Source organism: Oxyura jamaicensis, chromosome 19, assembly GCF_011077185.1.
Source record: "Oxyura jamaicensis isolate SHBP4307 breed ruddy duck chromosome 19, BPBGC_Ojam_1.0, whole genome shotgun sequence".
In the NCBI taxonomy this organism is placed as follows: Eukaryota; Metazoa; Chordata; class Aves; order Anseriformes; family Anatidae; genus Oxyura; species Oxyura jamaicensis.
Window position 1 is genome coordinate 1,336,845 of NC_048911.1, and position 17,980 is coordinate 1,354,824.

Sequence of the window (17,980 nt, forward strand, 5' to 3'; positions counted from 1 at the left end):
AGAAACATCTGTGCCAGTTTGCTGAGATTAAAGATAAACAGGAGCTTGACAATATCTGACCACTCCAGCCTAATTGGAAAAACGATTCGCAAATGAAAGCAATTTCTCAGGATAGGAAAGGTTGGGCAGCCTCATAGCAAGATGCTAACAGAGATGCTTACGCTTGGGTCTGTGACTTTGGAGTGAAGGACTTTCTTTGGGCATCCGGTTCCACTAATTATAATTGGAGCTGGGTATTTCTGGATATCCAGTTCCAGTAATTATGATTGGAGCTGGACATTCAGGGGAATTTCAGAACTTTCCATACAGCTGCACAAAACCCACAAATTATGCCAGATGCCTCAAACTGGGACGTGATGTCGCAGTTCCATTCCTTGCCATTCATTGCCTCTTTCCTCCTTGCAGCCTGGCAGCTGGTTCTAATTTGCAAGGTCTGATGCTGGATCAAACAGGCAGCATCAGTAGGGAGGAAATGTGTACAAGGAACACAGCATTAATTAGTATTGGAAAGTTGAGCAACATCCTGAGAAAAGACTGATGAAAGTGTAAAGTCCCATGTTACTGTCTATCCCCCTTTAATGTCTGTGCAGAACAGACACTGAACTCCCTCAGAAAGTTGCTTATTGATTCAGCGCTTGATCCAAAGGCAACTGAAGTCAATATGACCTGACCCCAGTAACACCTTTCATGTACGACATTGTGAAGGGCCAGTAACCACCTTCCAGACACTCTGGACAGGGGCAGGTTTCCAAACAAAAGCTCTCCACGTGCCCACAAACCAGCTGCACAAAGGCACTGCCACACTGCCCCTTCCCACCACACTAAGCAAACCGCACCATGCTTGAACCAAGCCCTTCACATCAGAGAAAGCAGCTCACCCACCCCCAGTCCTTTAATTATTCACATCGTTTGCAGTTTTGTTTCTGACCTTCACTTCGAGAGCTTAAAACAGCTGTCCTCCCTCGGGCATTGCATACGGTCAATGAAAGTGGCCTTACCTGATGAGCACCGGCCCCACCACCAGCATCCCCTGCCCCACAACAAAACCCCACCTCCTGACAACCGGGATGCCACCGCGCGTCCCTTTAGGGGATGATGCTCAGTGGACAGTTACCTCCTTCTGGACCAAGGCATCCCTGACAGCCTCCTGGGGGCAGAAACCCGGGGAAGCCAGCGGATGGGTGATGCTGCCTGCACTCCTCCCCAGCCCTCAAAGCCCACGGAGACCCTCGGGCTAGGAGTCCAAAAACCAAAACCCAAAAAACACAGAGAATGAACGCAATGTTAGGTCTAATTCTCCCCCATCTTCTGCCTCATTCTGTTGCATGATTTGTCTTGCTAAATGATAAAGAGCTTGGGAACGGCCTGTTTCTCACTGGTTTATAGCATTGAATATATGGGATGTGAACCAGCCACTGAATAAGGTCTTAATGCACACAAGTGGTAACCCCTTAATCAAGGCTAAATTCCAGTCATTTGTTAGGGTAAGGAATAGGAAGCAAGGCAAATGCCTCTTCTGTTCCTTCTCATGATTTCTGTTCCAACCTCTTTAATGCCAATTGCAAGCATTTAAAAACCACCAAAACATCGGTCAATTTTTCTTTGTTCTCATCCCATTTTCCGCATATAAACTCTTCATCTTGTTCTGTCCTTGAGGCATTCACTCAGCAATATATAAGAGAACTTGAACCCCTGCCTTGCAGATTTTTTCTAACGTTATTCAAAGTGATTTGTCCAGCATCACACAAAGATTCGAGGCAAAACTGAGACATTCATCTTTTCTCCTGAATGCCTGGTGCCCTTAATGGTGAAACCCGTCCCTTCTAATTATATGAATAACAGCTTCAAGAAAACTGAAATTTCACATTACGGCATTTGGTTTACACTTACGAAGGGCAAAGCTTATGGCCTTGACTGCAGGTTTAGAAAAGTGTATTGGTTATTACTGTTATTGTCTTGTCAGCGCAAATATGAAAAAATGAAACAAAATCTAGCAGAATAGGGTTTTTATGTTCCGACCTATTTAAAGCATTCAGCATTCCAACACACTCCACTAAAAAGGGTAAAGGTCAACAAAAGTTATTTTAAACACAATAACAGAATATAAGCAAACTTTTAAATATTATTAAATGGATTTTCACTTTTTCTCCTTTGTGTTTTTGAGAGTACCATCAAGTAATTGTTTTGGGAATAAAAAAAAGTTAGTAATTTGGCGCAAACACGATTGCTTTTATGATTTAATTTAAAGTGTAATGTGGGCAAAGACCCAGAAAGGAATTCTAATTGTTTCACCTTAATATTAACCTTCTCACTTCATCTTCATGCTCTGAGAACACGCACAACCATGGAGGGCTGTTACGCTGTCTGAAGAGCTACACACACAAATGAAGAATAAAACAAAGGTTAAATGAAGTCTCTCAGCAGTGAGGTAACTTACTTAACTCCCATGCCTGTTCACTCCCTCTGCAGGTTGAAAAAAAACACCCAAAATAACTCAGCCGAGGCTGAGGACCTTAATCTACTGTTGATTTTTCTCTTGTAGCAGTTTTCTGCTTTCTGTACCTCAGCAGCACTCAGACACGCCAAGGAAAAACAATTTGGATTCCCTCTGCCTGCAAACACAAAGAGACCCTACCACTGCTACACAGAGGACATGGGGAAAAAAGAAAACCCATGAAGTCTTTTGCTGCTTTCTCCCCAGCTCTTCTCCATTCGGACGCTGGGGGATGGAGCCGGGGCGCTGCAGGGCCCGCAGGCAGTGCAGGGCAGGCTGGCACACAGCCCTCCTGCGCTCCCCCCGCCTTGTCACCCACACCCCGCAGAAGCACGGAGCCATCGCGCTCCAGGCAGGGAGGAGGGCACAAGATGCCCGTTTGCACAGAAGGCGAGGGTACCAAGGGAAGAGGGACGGAGGATCCCCCTCCCTTCCTCAGCGTGCGATGCTGACGTGACACAGGTCATGGCACTGCATGCAGAAGGTAACCATGTGCAACAAGGCACGGGGAGTTACCCTGCATGCCACAGCCCCGGCTTTTGAGAGATCGTTCATTTCCCTATCGGGGGAAGAGCAGTGTCCTTACAGGACAGCCTGGGTTGTGCAACCCGGGAAGATCCCTATTTCACAAAATCCATTCACCACGAGTTATCGTATTACTGCTGTATTACAGCTACTGTGTATCTGCGGCTATTTCCTATTGCAGGCCTGACCAAGTGCTGTGCCATGGCAGATACCCCACGGCTTCACGGGCTGTGGGTACTGGGCATCTGAGCGAACGCCAGGGAGGCCAGCACCACAGGAACTCCTCGAACCGTAACATGCAGACAAGTACAGATCAGGATAATTTTAATAGGAAAAGGCACGAGCTGTGATCTTATCCAACTCACTCCTGATTTCAGGGAATCATCTGTCTTCTTCAGATAACTTTGCATCTCCCCACCAACGCAAGCATCAAAGCCATGAGGCTGCATCGGAGGCACAGCGTGTAATTGTTCAATGTCAGCAGCGCGAGGCTCTGCATAGCGCTCTCCTTTAGCATAGCGTGGTGCGCGGGGCTCTCGTTGCATCATTACCACATTATTTTTAGATAACTGTCAGTGAAAGTCAGAATGCGGGTCGATAAGCTATTAGATTTATAGGCAGAGCTAGCCATGCTTGTAGCAATAAAATGTAAAAGCATTCGACAATTTCCTGGAGAAATTTGACCATGGGGACTGGGGGCTAGAATGCAGTTGCTAGTACTCCCAAAACTGTTTAGGGAAAATAACATTGTACCACTAGGATACGTTACTGAAGTCGAATCGCTGTTGTTGAGTGATTGGTAGGGTCAATACCGTGCAGTTTGTTCAGTTTGAACAACTGCTTACAGACTTTCTGCAGAAAACGTCCCCCTTTTAAGTTTAATATTTTGACGTGCAGAATGTCCTCACCTATCCCAGGATTCAAGCACATCTGTAGGAGCGGTGAGCGAGCAGCCTGCCAGCCTGCCGTAACATCTGGGCCAGATTGTTGAGTTTTATATAAAGATTAGTGGCATAAATCACAAATGAGTAAAACCTTTTCAATTACCTGAGAACACTCATTTCTGTTCTCTTTTGTGCTACGCCTTACTAACCAGCAGCTTTGCTCATATGCTATGTGCAGCATTTCCACGTAGGAAATGTGCAACTTTTGACAGGAGAGAAGTAATGATGGAAAATGGTGGCCAACATCACAGCAGAAGGACTCCCCAAAATCCAAGCTCATTGGCAGCACATGCCTAAAGCCAGCTTTGTCTGTCTGTCCTCTCTGATCAAAGCAGAAGATCTCCAAGGCACAAGCGTGGGACTGTTGTCTAAGCAATGCCTGCTGCCATTCGAAAGGCCTCGGGGTATCCAAGATGCTGCGCGAGCCCAGCAGATGTGACACTCCACCGACAGCAGAGTTGTGCCCTTCTGGAGTGGCAGCTGGAAGCCAGGCAGGATGCCTTCGGGCACTGAAATGTCACTACATGCCCGTGTTTTGCCAAATGCATCCAGTTCCAAATGTCTCTTATTAAGCTCACTACTGACTGGGACTGAGGCTGGGAAATAATATAGGAATTCACATAATAATTACAGCACCTGTTTTTTGTGCTTTGTTTTGGATTTTTTGTATCCTTAAAAATATACCCCTGCAAGCTCTCGTAACTCATTTGGTAGCCTAAACCTAACGTACATTTGGAAAATTTATTATTGAGCTAAGGCTCCATTTCTCCAGTCAGGCAGCCATGAATTAATATGCAAGAATAAAATACCATCATTGTCACTATTTTCTAGTCATTGCTGTTGCATCTCATGATTCCTGTGTTGTCTCTGCATGATAAACGTGTTAGTGGCTTATTACTCATTCATTGCCAATGACAGTGAATATTCGGTTGATGATGCCAAACAACTATTGAAAACAAAAATTATCTATCAGTTCCTAGTCAGCCGGGTTGTAAACTAAATGTCACGTTAACGTCTCAGCTTCCAGATGCTTCCTAAGTGACTATCTGAAGCCTCATCTTTTAACTCTATTATTTCTCCAAAGAGTATTTATTATTTTATTCATTCTTTGATCAGTATCGGATGCAATTTCCATTGACCTGATAAGGATAACTTACAGGCAGCAGCTCTCAGGAGCCCAAAGACTCTCTCCGCAGACCACACTCCAGCAGTTACCAACATCAGGCTGAGAACTTTTAAAAGCACGTACCGAATGTGGATAATTTGCATTATTCACAATGGCGATTATGACAGCCAAATCTGTTAGGTATACAATTGATATTAAAGCTGTAATTTTTTATCAGGTTGCTATATAAGGCTATGTAAAATGTTATAGTTAGTTTCTATTTCAAAAACATCATGGCAGTGGAATAGACCAGGAAAACAGTGTATCAGATCCTGTGTGATAACCATCAGTTAATAGAACACTCACATCCACCACAACATATCACTGTATACTTTATCTCTACATCATCATTTCTTATATCAAAGGATTTTGCCCAGCAAGGCTGTGCTCCTATGAAGAGCAATTTTGATTTGATTTCATTAACGTGATTAAAGCTTGGCCCATTCCGCCTATAAACAGCATTTCTCTACTCTCTATTCTTTACATTCAGCTGCTTATCTTAATCAGAGAATTTCTTAGTGCTTTAGTTATATATTACCTACCTGTTAGGAAATTTTATTATTGCTAATCTATGGGTGTAACACTACCACATACTACTAAACGGCTGATGGAACAGCTTTTAATCTGCTTTATTTACATATATAATTTTCTATACTTGGTAGTTAGCTAAGTTTGTAATGTACTCTGAAGATGATAAGTGTTACAGAAGATAAGCATTATCTTATTCTTATGGGAAGTAAATCCACGTATCTCTAAAGTGTTTTAAGTTAATTAAGTGCCACTTCACAAGAGGGATAGTAAGACCACGCAAAAGGCTGTGTTTCAGTATCTGCCTCCATGCCCATATGCAACCCCCACAAAGTTAATTTCCTAATTGGATAAGCAGACGAGAGCACAATCTGTATGCACGGAGGCTGCTGGCATGCACTTGTTCATATCTCAGCATGTGCAAATAATTCTGTGTGCAAAAGCACAGATGCAAGCTTGTTTAAAAAAATGAACATAGGCCTATTTAACTGACACAGAATTTGAAGTTCCTCTTCAACTTTTAACACTTGCTACTGCAGCAGTTTACTTTGTGGATTTTTTGAGTGCACGGGGAAAATCAAAAACAAAACCTCTGCTCACCCATTTTCTGGACAGTTCCACTCCAGCACTTCTTCATTGCTGGCCACTCTACCAACACCAGTGATGTTTTTCAGCAATTTGCAAATGCCTTTTATTCCTTCTGATCTTGTACATCATCTCTTGCAAGTTTACAAAGTAAAACTTAAATGACAAGGTGAGTCAGTCAGCAGTGTCCTTTCAGAGCGTTCTTTGTCTTACTAATATTTAGCACAGATTAAAGAACTTTGATATTGAAATTCATTTTTTTCCACTCTCCTCTGAAAGATACCACATCATTCCTGTCTAATTGACTTCAAGGCAGCTGATTGCTCGCTAGGTTTAGCTGTTGCTGTACATCAGCCAAAAAGCACTGGATTGGGACTTTGCAGCCTTCACACTCCTTGGAGGCTTTAACCCACGACCCGGAGCTCTGCTGAACAGGCTCTAGTAGCCATGCAGATGTTTACCCCAGCACACCAGGGAGGTGGCTAAACAACTACCTCAGATAGCCCGGGAGCAGCAGACCTAATTTGCTTTTATTTGCTCAGGGTGCTTAGCAATGGCAGACATGGGTGATAGCTTCCCCACAGGCAAAACAGGTTTATTTGGAGAACTCCCCCCTGCAATTCTTATTCTCCTACAGGCAGCGCTACTCAATGACTGCACTGTTCCTATACTGACTTCAAGAGCATCTGGCAAGCAGGGTTCAGATTGCCCACTTCAGTGTAAGATCAGACCCAGAGGGACAGGGACAAGACAAAAACAAACCAAAAAAACACCAAACACCAACTAACACACAAAATCATATCCAGGCTCTTTCCTTGTGCCTGGCATGAACATTCATCAGTGCAGCCCCAGCACTCTGCACACTTAAGAGAAACTGCTGATGGGCTCTATACATCCCACCAGCATCTTGGCGGGCAACACCCAACCTCCTAACACACCTCCTACCTTGGGCAGGCATTGCCGAGGGCATGCAGCAGCCTTATCCTCTCTGCCTCAAGGTGAACACATCCTGCATTGCTGTGAACATTTCCCTTTTGCATACCCAGGCTGGGATCAAGCTCACCCTCAAGAGGATGAAGGGAAGCGGAGCAGAGAAATGCAAAAGCTCAAGGAAGAAAAAACTGCCAAACAAAGCTGGCTGGGCAATTCCCCCATGGCTCTTGCTTGCAGGAGGGAAGACGAGTGGCATCCCATCAAGAAGGATCTCATAGTGAGAAAAATCTTTGTAAGCTGTCTCTTCAGGTAAGCTGTAGCTTTCCTCAAATCATGACACTCATCATATATGCCACTGATCTCAGGACTCAGCAATCTGGTGTTAAGAAGTTTGACCTGCCTTTGTGGTTTCAGGATCCTACAAACAAATTTCTCAAATTCCTCCTGGTCATTAGTGGGATTCAGCAATAGCCCCAAAGGGGCAAGGCAGGTAAATCAAAGAACCTTGCCCCAGCACTTCTCAGGGGGCGTACGGTTGCAGCAGATACTGACTGCACTCATTCCGAGTCTTTATTCCAGCTCCTCCCTAGCTAGCTAGTTTGCCTTTTACATAGGCACAGAGATCCCCTCTTTGTGAACAAGGACCCAAACTGAAAGTTCATTTGTGTGAACCTCCAAGTTGGAGGTAATCTAGACCACAATTTTCACTTATGTAAATGCCATCATTAAAAAAAAAAAAAAAAAAACTTTTGGATCAAGACGACAAGTTGTGGTTAATATCCAAAATAAAATGCAAATGTTCCTTTCAGACCTTCATTAGCTTTCTGTTAACATGCACTCAACAAGAAAATTCCATCCATAGAATGACTACAGAAATTAAAAATCCTCTGAATTCTGAGATAAGCGCATGCCCAAACAAAAACCTCCATTTCAATAGATTATTCAAAGGTCACCAACATACTTCTTTGTGACTGTGGGAGCCATCTGATGAGAGACTGGCAAAAAACAACAGAAAATCAAGAGGCAAAAAACACAAGACTTGTGCAATGAACTAAAGAGCAATAATAAGTTTTTAAAAAGAACAAAGTACGCGTATAGTTTTCAATTAGATTTAGGCCAAAAAAGAGTGAAAAGACAAATTTGCACAGGTCTAAGTCTTCTCACAGATTCTGTATGAATGACTCGAAGGCAAAAACTAAGCTACATTTGATGCAATTAATCACCAATCCCCAGCCCAGTTCAGTATTCCCACAGTGCTCTTTTCCTAAAGCATCCGAAACAAGCATCTCGTAGTTGTGCAATGACAAAGCCACCTCACTGCAGCCAGAAAACACTACACGACCAGCAAGATGCATCACCTGGAAAATGAGACGTCACTGCGGGCAGCAGATCAGGTCACGTTTGGGACAGCTGTTTGTGCACAAAGAGCATCTACCCTGAGGAGTCAGATCCGTCCTGGTGCTGCTTCCAGAATGGCAATGCAGAGGAACATCATTCAAAAGGAATGATTGTGTAAAATCATTCCTTTACCAGACCAGAGGCATATAGTGTTGTTTAGCTTGCTTTTATAGCCAGCACTTACAGAAATAAACAGGCGCACATATAAAATGAGGGTTGCCATACCAGAGAGAGCTGTTCTTTCTGATATGTTTTATACCACGATTCAAAAAACTAAAAACACAGCAATGGCATGATCAGATTGCTCATTTGATCTGTACAGAATTGCAGCCTTTAAAAAAAATCACTTTTTTAAAGATGGCTTCAGCTTGCACTGAAATCCAGCCAAGTCCTGTAACACAGACCAAAATCCATAGCTGATTGCACCCAAACTGTGTTTCAGTTTCTCTCTCTGGCTAAAGATTTCCCAATGCTCCCTGAGCTGCAAGCTTCCCTTGTGCTATGCTACAGGACACTAAAACATTTCATACATGCTAAACCACAGGTCAGACTGAAAACTAAAGACAACTTCAAGCACCAGAATAAATTCTCTCAGTGGACACGTTGCGTAGAGAACTTGTTGAAGAGCATACGGCAGGCTTTGTTTGGCACTTGTCACCAGCATGCTACCTTCCTATCCTAAAAAGAGAAAAAATGAAATGAGCTCACATCTGCACACTTCACACAGACACTAAGATTTCAGCTTTAACTATTTGACAAGCACCCAGGAGAAGACCGAGCTCTGATGGGGGCTCAGCAAGCTCCTGGCAGGGAAGCTGGTTCAGCTGCTTCACACCCTCCATCCCACTGACCCTCTCGGCACACCTGGCTGTGGCTGCATCCTTTCAGAGCTGGGGGTGCTGTCGGGGTTCACACAGCCCCCCCGCATCATGCTCTGAACCCGTGCCTTGCTGAAGCACAACACAGACTTCACTCAGGGAACACAGCACGTAGTACTTTTTCTAAAAATCACGCATACCAAATATATACTTGGCCCAAAGTTACGTAACTGCTACACCAGAGCTATTTTTCAGCCAGACTCATCAGCAATGCCATAAATCACCCCAGCAAGCAGAGGCCAGGCAGGACGGCGTATTTATGTCCCCAGCTTCCTGCCTGCCCTAAGAAAGTACCACATTTGTGGTAGGGGCAACGCAGCCGGCACCTCTCTGCCTCCCTGTTCTCCAGGTGCACGGCTGCTCCGCAGCACTACGCAGCCTCCCACCGACACTGCACATCCAGAACTGTTCTCACGCACCAGCTAGCTCCAAAAGCATCCCTCAGAGCACATCAGAGCAGGGACCCCCCTGTTTAGCTCCACAGAAGAGCACTAGCTTATAATTTCAGCTCTCCCTCTGAATCCGGGGGCTGGGAGATGGCATCATGATTATAGGTCCGATACCACAGTCCCGGCATGTGGTCTCCTATCTTGAACTGCAGCTGTCGCCCCTTTTCAGGTAAAGTGCCTAAACCTTCCTGGAAACTTCTGCCCTGAGCAGTACCCACCAGCACTGAGTTTGTTTCATTGTACATGACCCACACTTCTCCACCTTATCCCTTATTGTTCTTTCATTTCACCTTGTCTGTCACCCTACGATGCTGCCTCAACGTCTTGTGGTGCTAGCTGTTCTCGTGGGCAGGACAGGCATTGCATGCAAGTGCATAAAGTAACAGTAAAAATAACACTTCCCTACTCCGCTGAGTGCTTCTCCTTTCATACAGCACCTTCAACAAAGCACAGATGCTGACCAAGACAACTATCAGACACCAGAAGGGTACGCTGCCTTCCCCCACCTGCCTCACATCCTCGGTGCTGAAGTGCAAGCAGCAATAGCTCCGATCCAGCACAGAGACACGATGCACGCTGGCTTTTGGCTGAACGCAGCACGGAATCATGCATTAGCTTCGCATTCAAAAGTCAGGGAGGGAATCACACTGACACTGCCAAAAACACTAACTCTGCTAATTCTGCAATACAAAAGCTGGTAGTCATTTAGAGCTACAGAGATGCGAAGGAAGAAGCGGAAGACTTGACTGAGATCACATTCCCAGTTGTGAATCTATGGGGAACAGTTTTTTAAAAAATAGCTTCCACAGTTGGTGTTTTAATTAGATAGCTCACCTAGATTTCTTACATCTTCACAGCATGTTTCTCTATCCCACACGGCATCTTTAAAACTCCCTTTCTACATTTCACAACTACTGAACCTGGTGAGATTTTAATAGAAATCCCTTTGCTGCACTATAAAGAGAAGCATTACTTGAGGTTTTAATTAGCAGCTGTCAAGGCTAAGCCATAGGAAATACTGAATTGTTTGCTTAACTTATTACAGACAGTGCAATTTGCTTTCTGACCTTCGGCACTCCAACAACATAACGTGCTTTAGCCATTTAAAAGATCTGTCCAAAAAGGACAGCTCGGCAGTGGTTAAAGCCATTCCCTCAATCAACATAAGCCGTGCTGCTCCAACCCTGTATTTGGCCACTGAACACTCTTCTCATTTGATGTAGAAATCATGACACTGTAATTTCCTGGCCAGTACTACAAACCTGAAAGCCAGCATTATGTTATTATGCTTTCCTCCCATCCTGTGCAAGGTACTCTGAGCTTTTAACACGAACAGAACTTGGAAATCAGATACCAAATCGATTCAGTCAGCTGAAGCTCCACGTTCACAGTAACACAGCAAAGGGCACAGTTCTAGCACAAAAACTTCACGAAATCGTCGCACTTGCTCTCCGCCTCTGCTCACGTTGCCACCCGTGCCCGAAAGGCATTAAAAGCAGACGCGCTCCTACCATTGAGCTGCCTGTAGACTATGTCCTCCAGGAGGGAGAGCCTCTTCAGCACTGCATCCTGGATGGAGCCAATGCCGTGAGCTGTCAAGTTGACCACTTCTGCCCTGGGATGGACGTCGTGGAAGGAGTCACCGCTCTTGGCCGTGATGGGTCTGCACTTAGCCAGGAAGAGGACGAAGCCGGCCACCGCGATCAAGTTTAACACCAGCAGGACTTTGACTCTCCGCAAAGAAGCCATCAAACTTCCCGAGGGGCACCTCCAGCCGCCGCGCTGCCAGCAGGCGCTATGGGAGCGGGGCGGCAGGTGCCGGCCGCGGCGCGCACATCGCTCGGCTCCGGCACGGCTCCGGCACGGCTCCGGCACCGGCGCCGCGCTGCGGGGGGCTGCGGGGCGGCTGCCGAGGCTGTGCCGAGCCCGCCCCGGGGCTACGGCCGCCCGGGGGAGGCGCCGCCCGCCCCGCTCCGCCGTAACTTCATGCCCGGCGCAGGGCGCCCTGCGGCAGCGCCGCGCCTGCCTCCGCCGGCGGCGCGGTGCGGGGCGGGGGGAGCATGGCCCTCACGGCCCCTCGCGGCTCCTCCCGGCTCCTCCCGCTCCCTCCCCGCTCCCGCACGGCTCCTCCCGGCCACTCTCGGGCCCTCCCCGGCCGCAGCCGCCGCCTCCCGGCCGCAGCGCGGCGGGGCGGGGAGCGGGGAGCTGGGGGCGGTCGCGGAGCGGCCCCCGCCCCTCTCAGCGCACGCTCGGGGGAGCGGCCCCGGGCCAGGCCTGGCGGCAGCGGGGGACACCGGAGGGGTCCGTGTGCCCGCACCCCCCTCAAACCAGCCCCCCCGAGGCTCCCCCCCGGCCTGCCCCGAGCCGTAACGCCCCGGCTGGCTGGGATGTGCAGCGGCTGCTCGGAAAGTTTCCGTGCCGGGGGGGTTGAGGAGCCCCCAGCCCGACGCGGGGTCCCTGCGCCAGCGTGGCTCTGGGGCTTCCCGCGATGGACGCTGTGTGTCCCACATGGATGGAGGCTGTCCCCACACAAGCGTTTAACCACGAGCCGCAGACCGTCCTACTTTCTCTCCCCAAACATTCTGCATCAAGCACCGAGGTGGTCAGCTCCTATCTCCTACGCTCCCAGGTTTGCATTGCTGTAATGCTAAATACCACAAAGAGGAATTCAAATCCAACATTTCAGTACCAGAATACTGAAAGTTCTCATCCGAGTGGGCGGCTACTAACAACAGCTGCAGTAAGCCTCTCTCTTTAGAGCTGTATCAGTTTGCCACAGTCAGCCCTGTTTTTCAGAACGATGACATGAAAATGGATTAGAAGCTCAAACACTGACTCATTGGATCATACAAGGCACCTTCTCGAGGTGCAAGAATATCCCCTCTCACCTTCAAGCCATAATTATAAGGGGGGGGGGGGGGGGGAACACCATGCAAACAAATCTAAAATTGTTTTAAAGGACTGGGAGTTTAAACTTAGTGTACATGCAACCTCTTATGGTTTCTACCATAAGATCCAGGATGCTGCTGCAATCTCACAGAAAAGGGAGTCGGGCACGTTTCCTGTAGACAGATGTTGAAACAAGGCAGTCGGTCGGTCATCCATGCTTGCATTTACGGGGCTTTCACCTGAGAGGGTAAAGAGGGTTAAAACCGTGAATGATTTTGATGATATGAAGCTTCCTCTACCTCAGATATTCCTGAAAACCATGAAAGCTTTTTCCTGGCACTGAGGGGAAGCTTACCATTACACCTGCAGTTTTGGGGGTCGTCTGGGGTGTTTTGGCACATAAGAGTTCTGTCTCCAGAGCTGTCTACTGATACTTTTTTTTTTTTCCCCCCTCTATCAATAATAGTAATGTAAAAAATGCACAAAAACAAAAAACAACTTTGCAGAGTTGTTTACCAAAAAGCAAGGCCACATTGCCTCTAGACTGTCAGGAGGCAGAAATATTGAGAAATAAAACAGAAATGGGACACAGAATATTCAGAAATAAACAGAAAAATACCTGCTGCTTATTTTAAAGCAGCATTGGATGTAGAGTCCATTCCTGCAAGTCCATTATTACACAGTGCTCCCACTGAATTAAGCGTTGTTGCATTATAAAGGAACAGCAAGACCTATTTTAATTATAAGACACTGGTTGTAAAAAAAAAAATAGATTTAAGAAATTTTGGCATGTGGCTGTTATGTAATATGACCCTAATGGGAAAAAAAAAAAAAACTCCCCCCAAAAAAATAAAAATGAAAAATAAAAACCACCCCATGCAACTGAAACAAAACAAAACAAAAAAAACATTAACTCTAACCTTGCTAAAATCCTTGCAGCTCAAGTCCCAGGAATGCAGGCTGGTATTATAAAAGGGTTTGTAAAGCTGCTTGACTAAAGCAATAACCTTCCCATTTTCACATTTGTTTTCTAGACTGCCCCCCTTGGACAATTCAATCTGCAAGCACAGACTGAATTTGAGAGTTTCAGTCAGCTCCTTGCTAAAGGAGAAGGAGAGCATTTTTTTACCATCCCCCTTCTGAAAGGAGCAGAAGTAAGTCCCCAGACAAAGCAGGGATGGAAGAAGAAAGCCACAACCCACCTTATGGTGGCCCTGTGGACAGTGCGTGGTCGCCATGAAGACAGTGTGCCAGGACAAAATAAATACATCCAAAAACCTGTATGAAAAATAAATTGAAGTTAGATATTGTTTGGGAAACAGCATGAGCTGTAAATAAATCAGGAATACCCACATTCAACAGCTCCACTCATATCCAAGATGATTTTCCAAAACTTTCCCAAGTGTCTGTTGTTGTTGCTGCTTTTCTTTATATAAAAGGCAGAACTAAACAGTACAGATTTTGAAGCCGTGTGAGCTGACAAACGGCCATCACCTGGGACATTCAGCCAGCCCACCTGCAAAACATCTCCATTCCACAGAAGAGAGGTTTTCTCCTGTTGGCCTCCGGGGAGGAGGTGCAACTGGGCAAATTCTTTCCCTACGTAAAACTCCTAATGTGAATCAGCATTGGCCTTTTGGGAAGGATTGGGGACAGGGGGACACCTTACAAAAAAAACCTGATCTCTCCTTTTCCAAACTGTTTTGCAACATTACATGTTTCACAGGACCTTTACTACTTCTTACCAGCAGCAACAGTTTGAGTTTGCCCTTGCTTTACTCACAGGGAGCCATCTCACTTTGCTCAGCTTTTTGTAGCTGGTCACTTCTGGTCTGGTGATCAAGATCCTAGAAACTGCTAGGGCTCAAACTCCAAAGAATTAGCAGTGATCATTACATGCCCTTTAGCTCTCCCGAGTAACAACTTGCTAGCACGCTCTGCACAAGAGTTGGCCAACTCTACCAGATTTCCAAATAGCCTAAGGCTATCTGCATCACTAAGTTGCATTAATATCTGCCAGCAGATGCCTTTATGCCTCCCCACATGGGAGAAAGCACTATGCTTTACAGAGCAAAAACCAGTATGGACAAAATCTACCAAGGATGTACACCAGTAGGACACCAGAAAATATGCTTTGTGTCATAAAAGTCTTGAGAACAGCCTGGTACAGATAGATCTCTTGGCCAGAATAATACCTATACAAAGGAACTGATAGGAATAATACTACAAGGAAGAACCCTTGTACTATATGTCCTGCCTAGTAAAAAAAAAAAATAAAAAAAAAAATTGTGCTTTACATTCAATGTAGTTAAACACTAATAACTTATGGAAGCAGTGGAAGGGTTGCAACATGTGGTTGATCGACCTTGGAGATGGAAGATAAGAAGGAAATGGAACAGCATGCATAACTCAACTGGAGCTGGCACATCAGCAAAATAACATTTAAGGAAGGGAAAGCAAAAACCAAGCTCAGGACTAGCCAGCAGGCAAAGGTGAAGAGGCCTCAATGACCACCAGGACCATTGACTCAATTCATTGAGTCTGCACAGATAGCAGGAACATCTGTAAATAATTCCATGAATGTAATGAACATGTAAACCTTGTGATTCTAAGGCTGTTTGGTTGGCATTGATAAGGCAGACACATTTTGGCTGAGCAATCCCATGTCTCCATTGCTACAGCTTTGATAATAAAGAATGCGCACTTTCTAAGATTTCAAAGTAAGTCTTAGAGAGTTTTATTTGCCACTTTTACGGTAACAAGCCTCACACACTCCACCAACCACTATTTAAGATTTGCACCACAGCAAGAGACTTAAGAAAATGTAAATGTCTATCCAAAGTATTAGCGTACAGTAAATGTGAAAATGTCTGTCAAGACCCCACTCTTGAAATCAGGGATTCAACAAGGACTAGCTCATCCTCACTGGAGGTTGTTTCATTTTTTTTTTCCATTTTCTTCCTCAGTTTGTGCACTTTCATTACTTCCTTACAAAAAAAAAAAAAAAAAAAAAAAAAGCATGGAATATTACAAAACAGAAAAAAAGAACTAAAGGGTATTTATTGGTATCAGGGAGAAAAGATCAGTTGTCTAATGTCTAATAGAAAATTTCTATTTTTGCCTAGTACAGAAGAGTTTCTATCAACCCTATACACGCTTTTCAAGTGCTAGCCAAAATAATTACTTCTCTCCTTCTGTGGGGGAAAAATCCACTAAATCATGAATATTCAATAGATTGATTAACGACATAGTAATCCTTTAGCTAAAATCTCTGCTCCTTAAAATACAGCAAACACTAGCGGCTAGTTACAAGAAGAGTTAAAAATACAAAAATAACTTAGTTTGCAGAGGTAATCTCATCCAAATCACTTTTAAAGTACGTAGCAGCAGCACGATGCCATGTCTGCTAGGCAGACTCTTTGTACATCCCTGGAGTCTCTGCCACTCCACAGAAAAATCCATTGTCATGCTACTTACTGGAGCCACTGCCAGCGTTGTGTTCTCCAGGGCAGGCAGTGCAGGCATCTCCTCTGAGCTCAGTCCTCTCCCACCTGCTCCCAGAGGCCGGCAGAGGGAGGGTGTCAACAGGATGCTCTGCACCCACAGGGGAAGCCTCAATGTCTACATTTGTGGAACAAGAAAGCAGACATTTGGGTTGTCTTAGAAAAGTTCATATTACCCGCGTAAATTAGCCTGTGACTTTGAATCACCGCAAGAATCATGATCTGCAAGAGAATAAAAATAATAATAATAATAACAAGGCTTCCATTTAAACCCATGAGATTCTTCTTCATATTCTGCCTAGAGTACTTGTTTCAATGGGGTTTCTTCTTTGTTTGCAGGCTTCAGGTGATGCCCAGAAATTGCCAGCCTTTCATTTTTCTCTCAAACATTTGAGAATTCCTGATTATTTTATTTTTATTTCTCTGCTGTCTGAAACCACTGAGAGAGTCCTCCCTCGAGACAGGTCAGGTGAGTTCAAGCATCCCTATCACTTATGTCTTCTTTATTTTTCACACTGGTGTCTTCTCCATGCAGGAATCTGAAATGCTAAAACCACTGTAAGATGCACGCAGCACGCACTCAGTTCAGGAATTGTAGCTGCAATCTGACCCAAAGCATAAGGCTGTTCTGTGGGGAGCTGCAGTCCAAATGCTGGTCCAGAAAATGCAGTAGTGCTGGCATTGCAAGGGTCAGTGACCGGGTTGAATTTCACTGATCATGTGAGGCCCGATCTCACAAAATTAGTAAGCACTTGGGGGGGTGATATATATATATAAATATATATATATATCCCTTTAGGAGCTAATGTAAAAAGTTGATGGTACTTTGCGTGCTCCTTCTGGATTCATTTTTGGCAGTAATTTAAGCATGTATTTAACATCAAGGAGTGAACCCTTAATCTCCAGCCTTACGATTTTCTAAACTACAAGAATGGCTAGCTAATGCACAAAAGTAACTTTCTCCTCAATTTCATCTTCAAAGTTTGGAAACACATTTAGTTCTACATTACAATGATTCTATTCATATTTCATGATTTTTTAAGTTCAGACTGTGAGCATGGACAGCTCATCACTGACACATCAGTGAAATACTGTGAAAAACAAGCAACATATTGTGCTTTTAGCTTATGAGGTTGCTTTAGAGTTCCCTCAAGGATATTAAAACGAGATCTTTGCAAGGATTATCAATAAGTATCTTCCAGGATCAGCACTCCTGAAGTTTCCAGAATGGCTTCAAATCTTGACTGAATTTAGAAATGAAAGAGCTCTCTCAGAAAAGGCAAAATCATAGCTTATAGCTCAAATATTCTTTTGTTTTGCTGCTTTGCATTTCAGATTCTGGTCATCACTCTGAATGCTAACTCCTACATAATTTTCTTATTAAAGTTGGTTTCAAAAGGTTCAGTTTCTTTCTCAAAAAAAAAAAAAAAAAAAAAAAAACTGAGAGGAAGGGAGAAGAAGTTCACTGAAATTTTGACAAAACATAGGAAAAAAAATAAAAGTTATTGAACACACAAAATTGGCTTCTTGTGCTACCAAAAAAGAATCCCCATTTGCTTCTCTGTATTATACTAGATAACAAACATGGCCAATGTTATTACAGCACCTAATTGCCTCATATTCCTTAATTTGAGGTAGGAAATACTATTATTTCTTCTTGTTACATGCGCAAACAAAAAGATACCTGAA

The 17,980-nt window shown here is 44.8% G+C and overlaps 1 protein-coding gene across 1 annotated transcript in view; it reads right to left on the bottom strand.

Moving 5' to 3' along the window:
• Nucleotides 1-12,061, bottom strand: part of GALNT17 (polypeptide N-acetylgalactosaminyltransferase 17) — a 206,133-nt gene extending 194,072 nt beyond the window's left edge. The window contains exon 1 of the mRNA XM_035342923.1: nt 11,411-12,061. Within this exon, the coding sequence (XP_035198814.1) occupies nt 11,411-11,648 (238 nt within the window). The 5' untranslated portion in view covers nt 11,649-12,061. The remainder of the gene's footprint in view (nt 1-11,410) is intronic.
• Between the last annotated feature and the right edge of the window lie 5,919 nt (nt 12,062-17,980).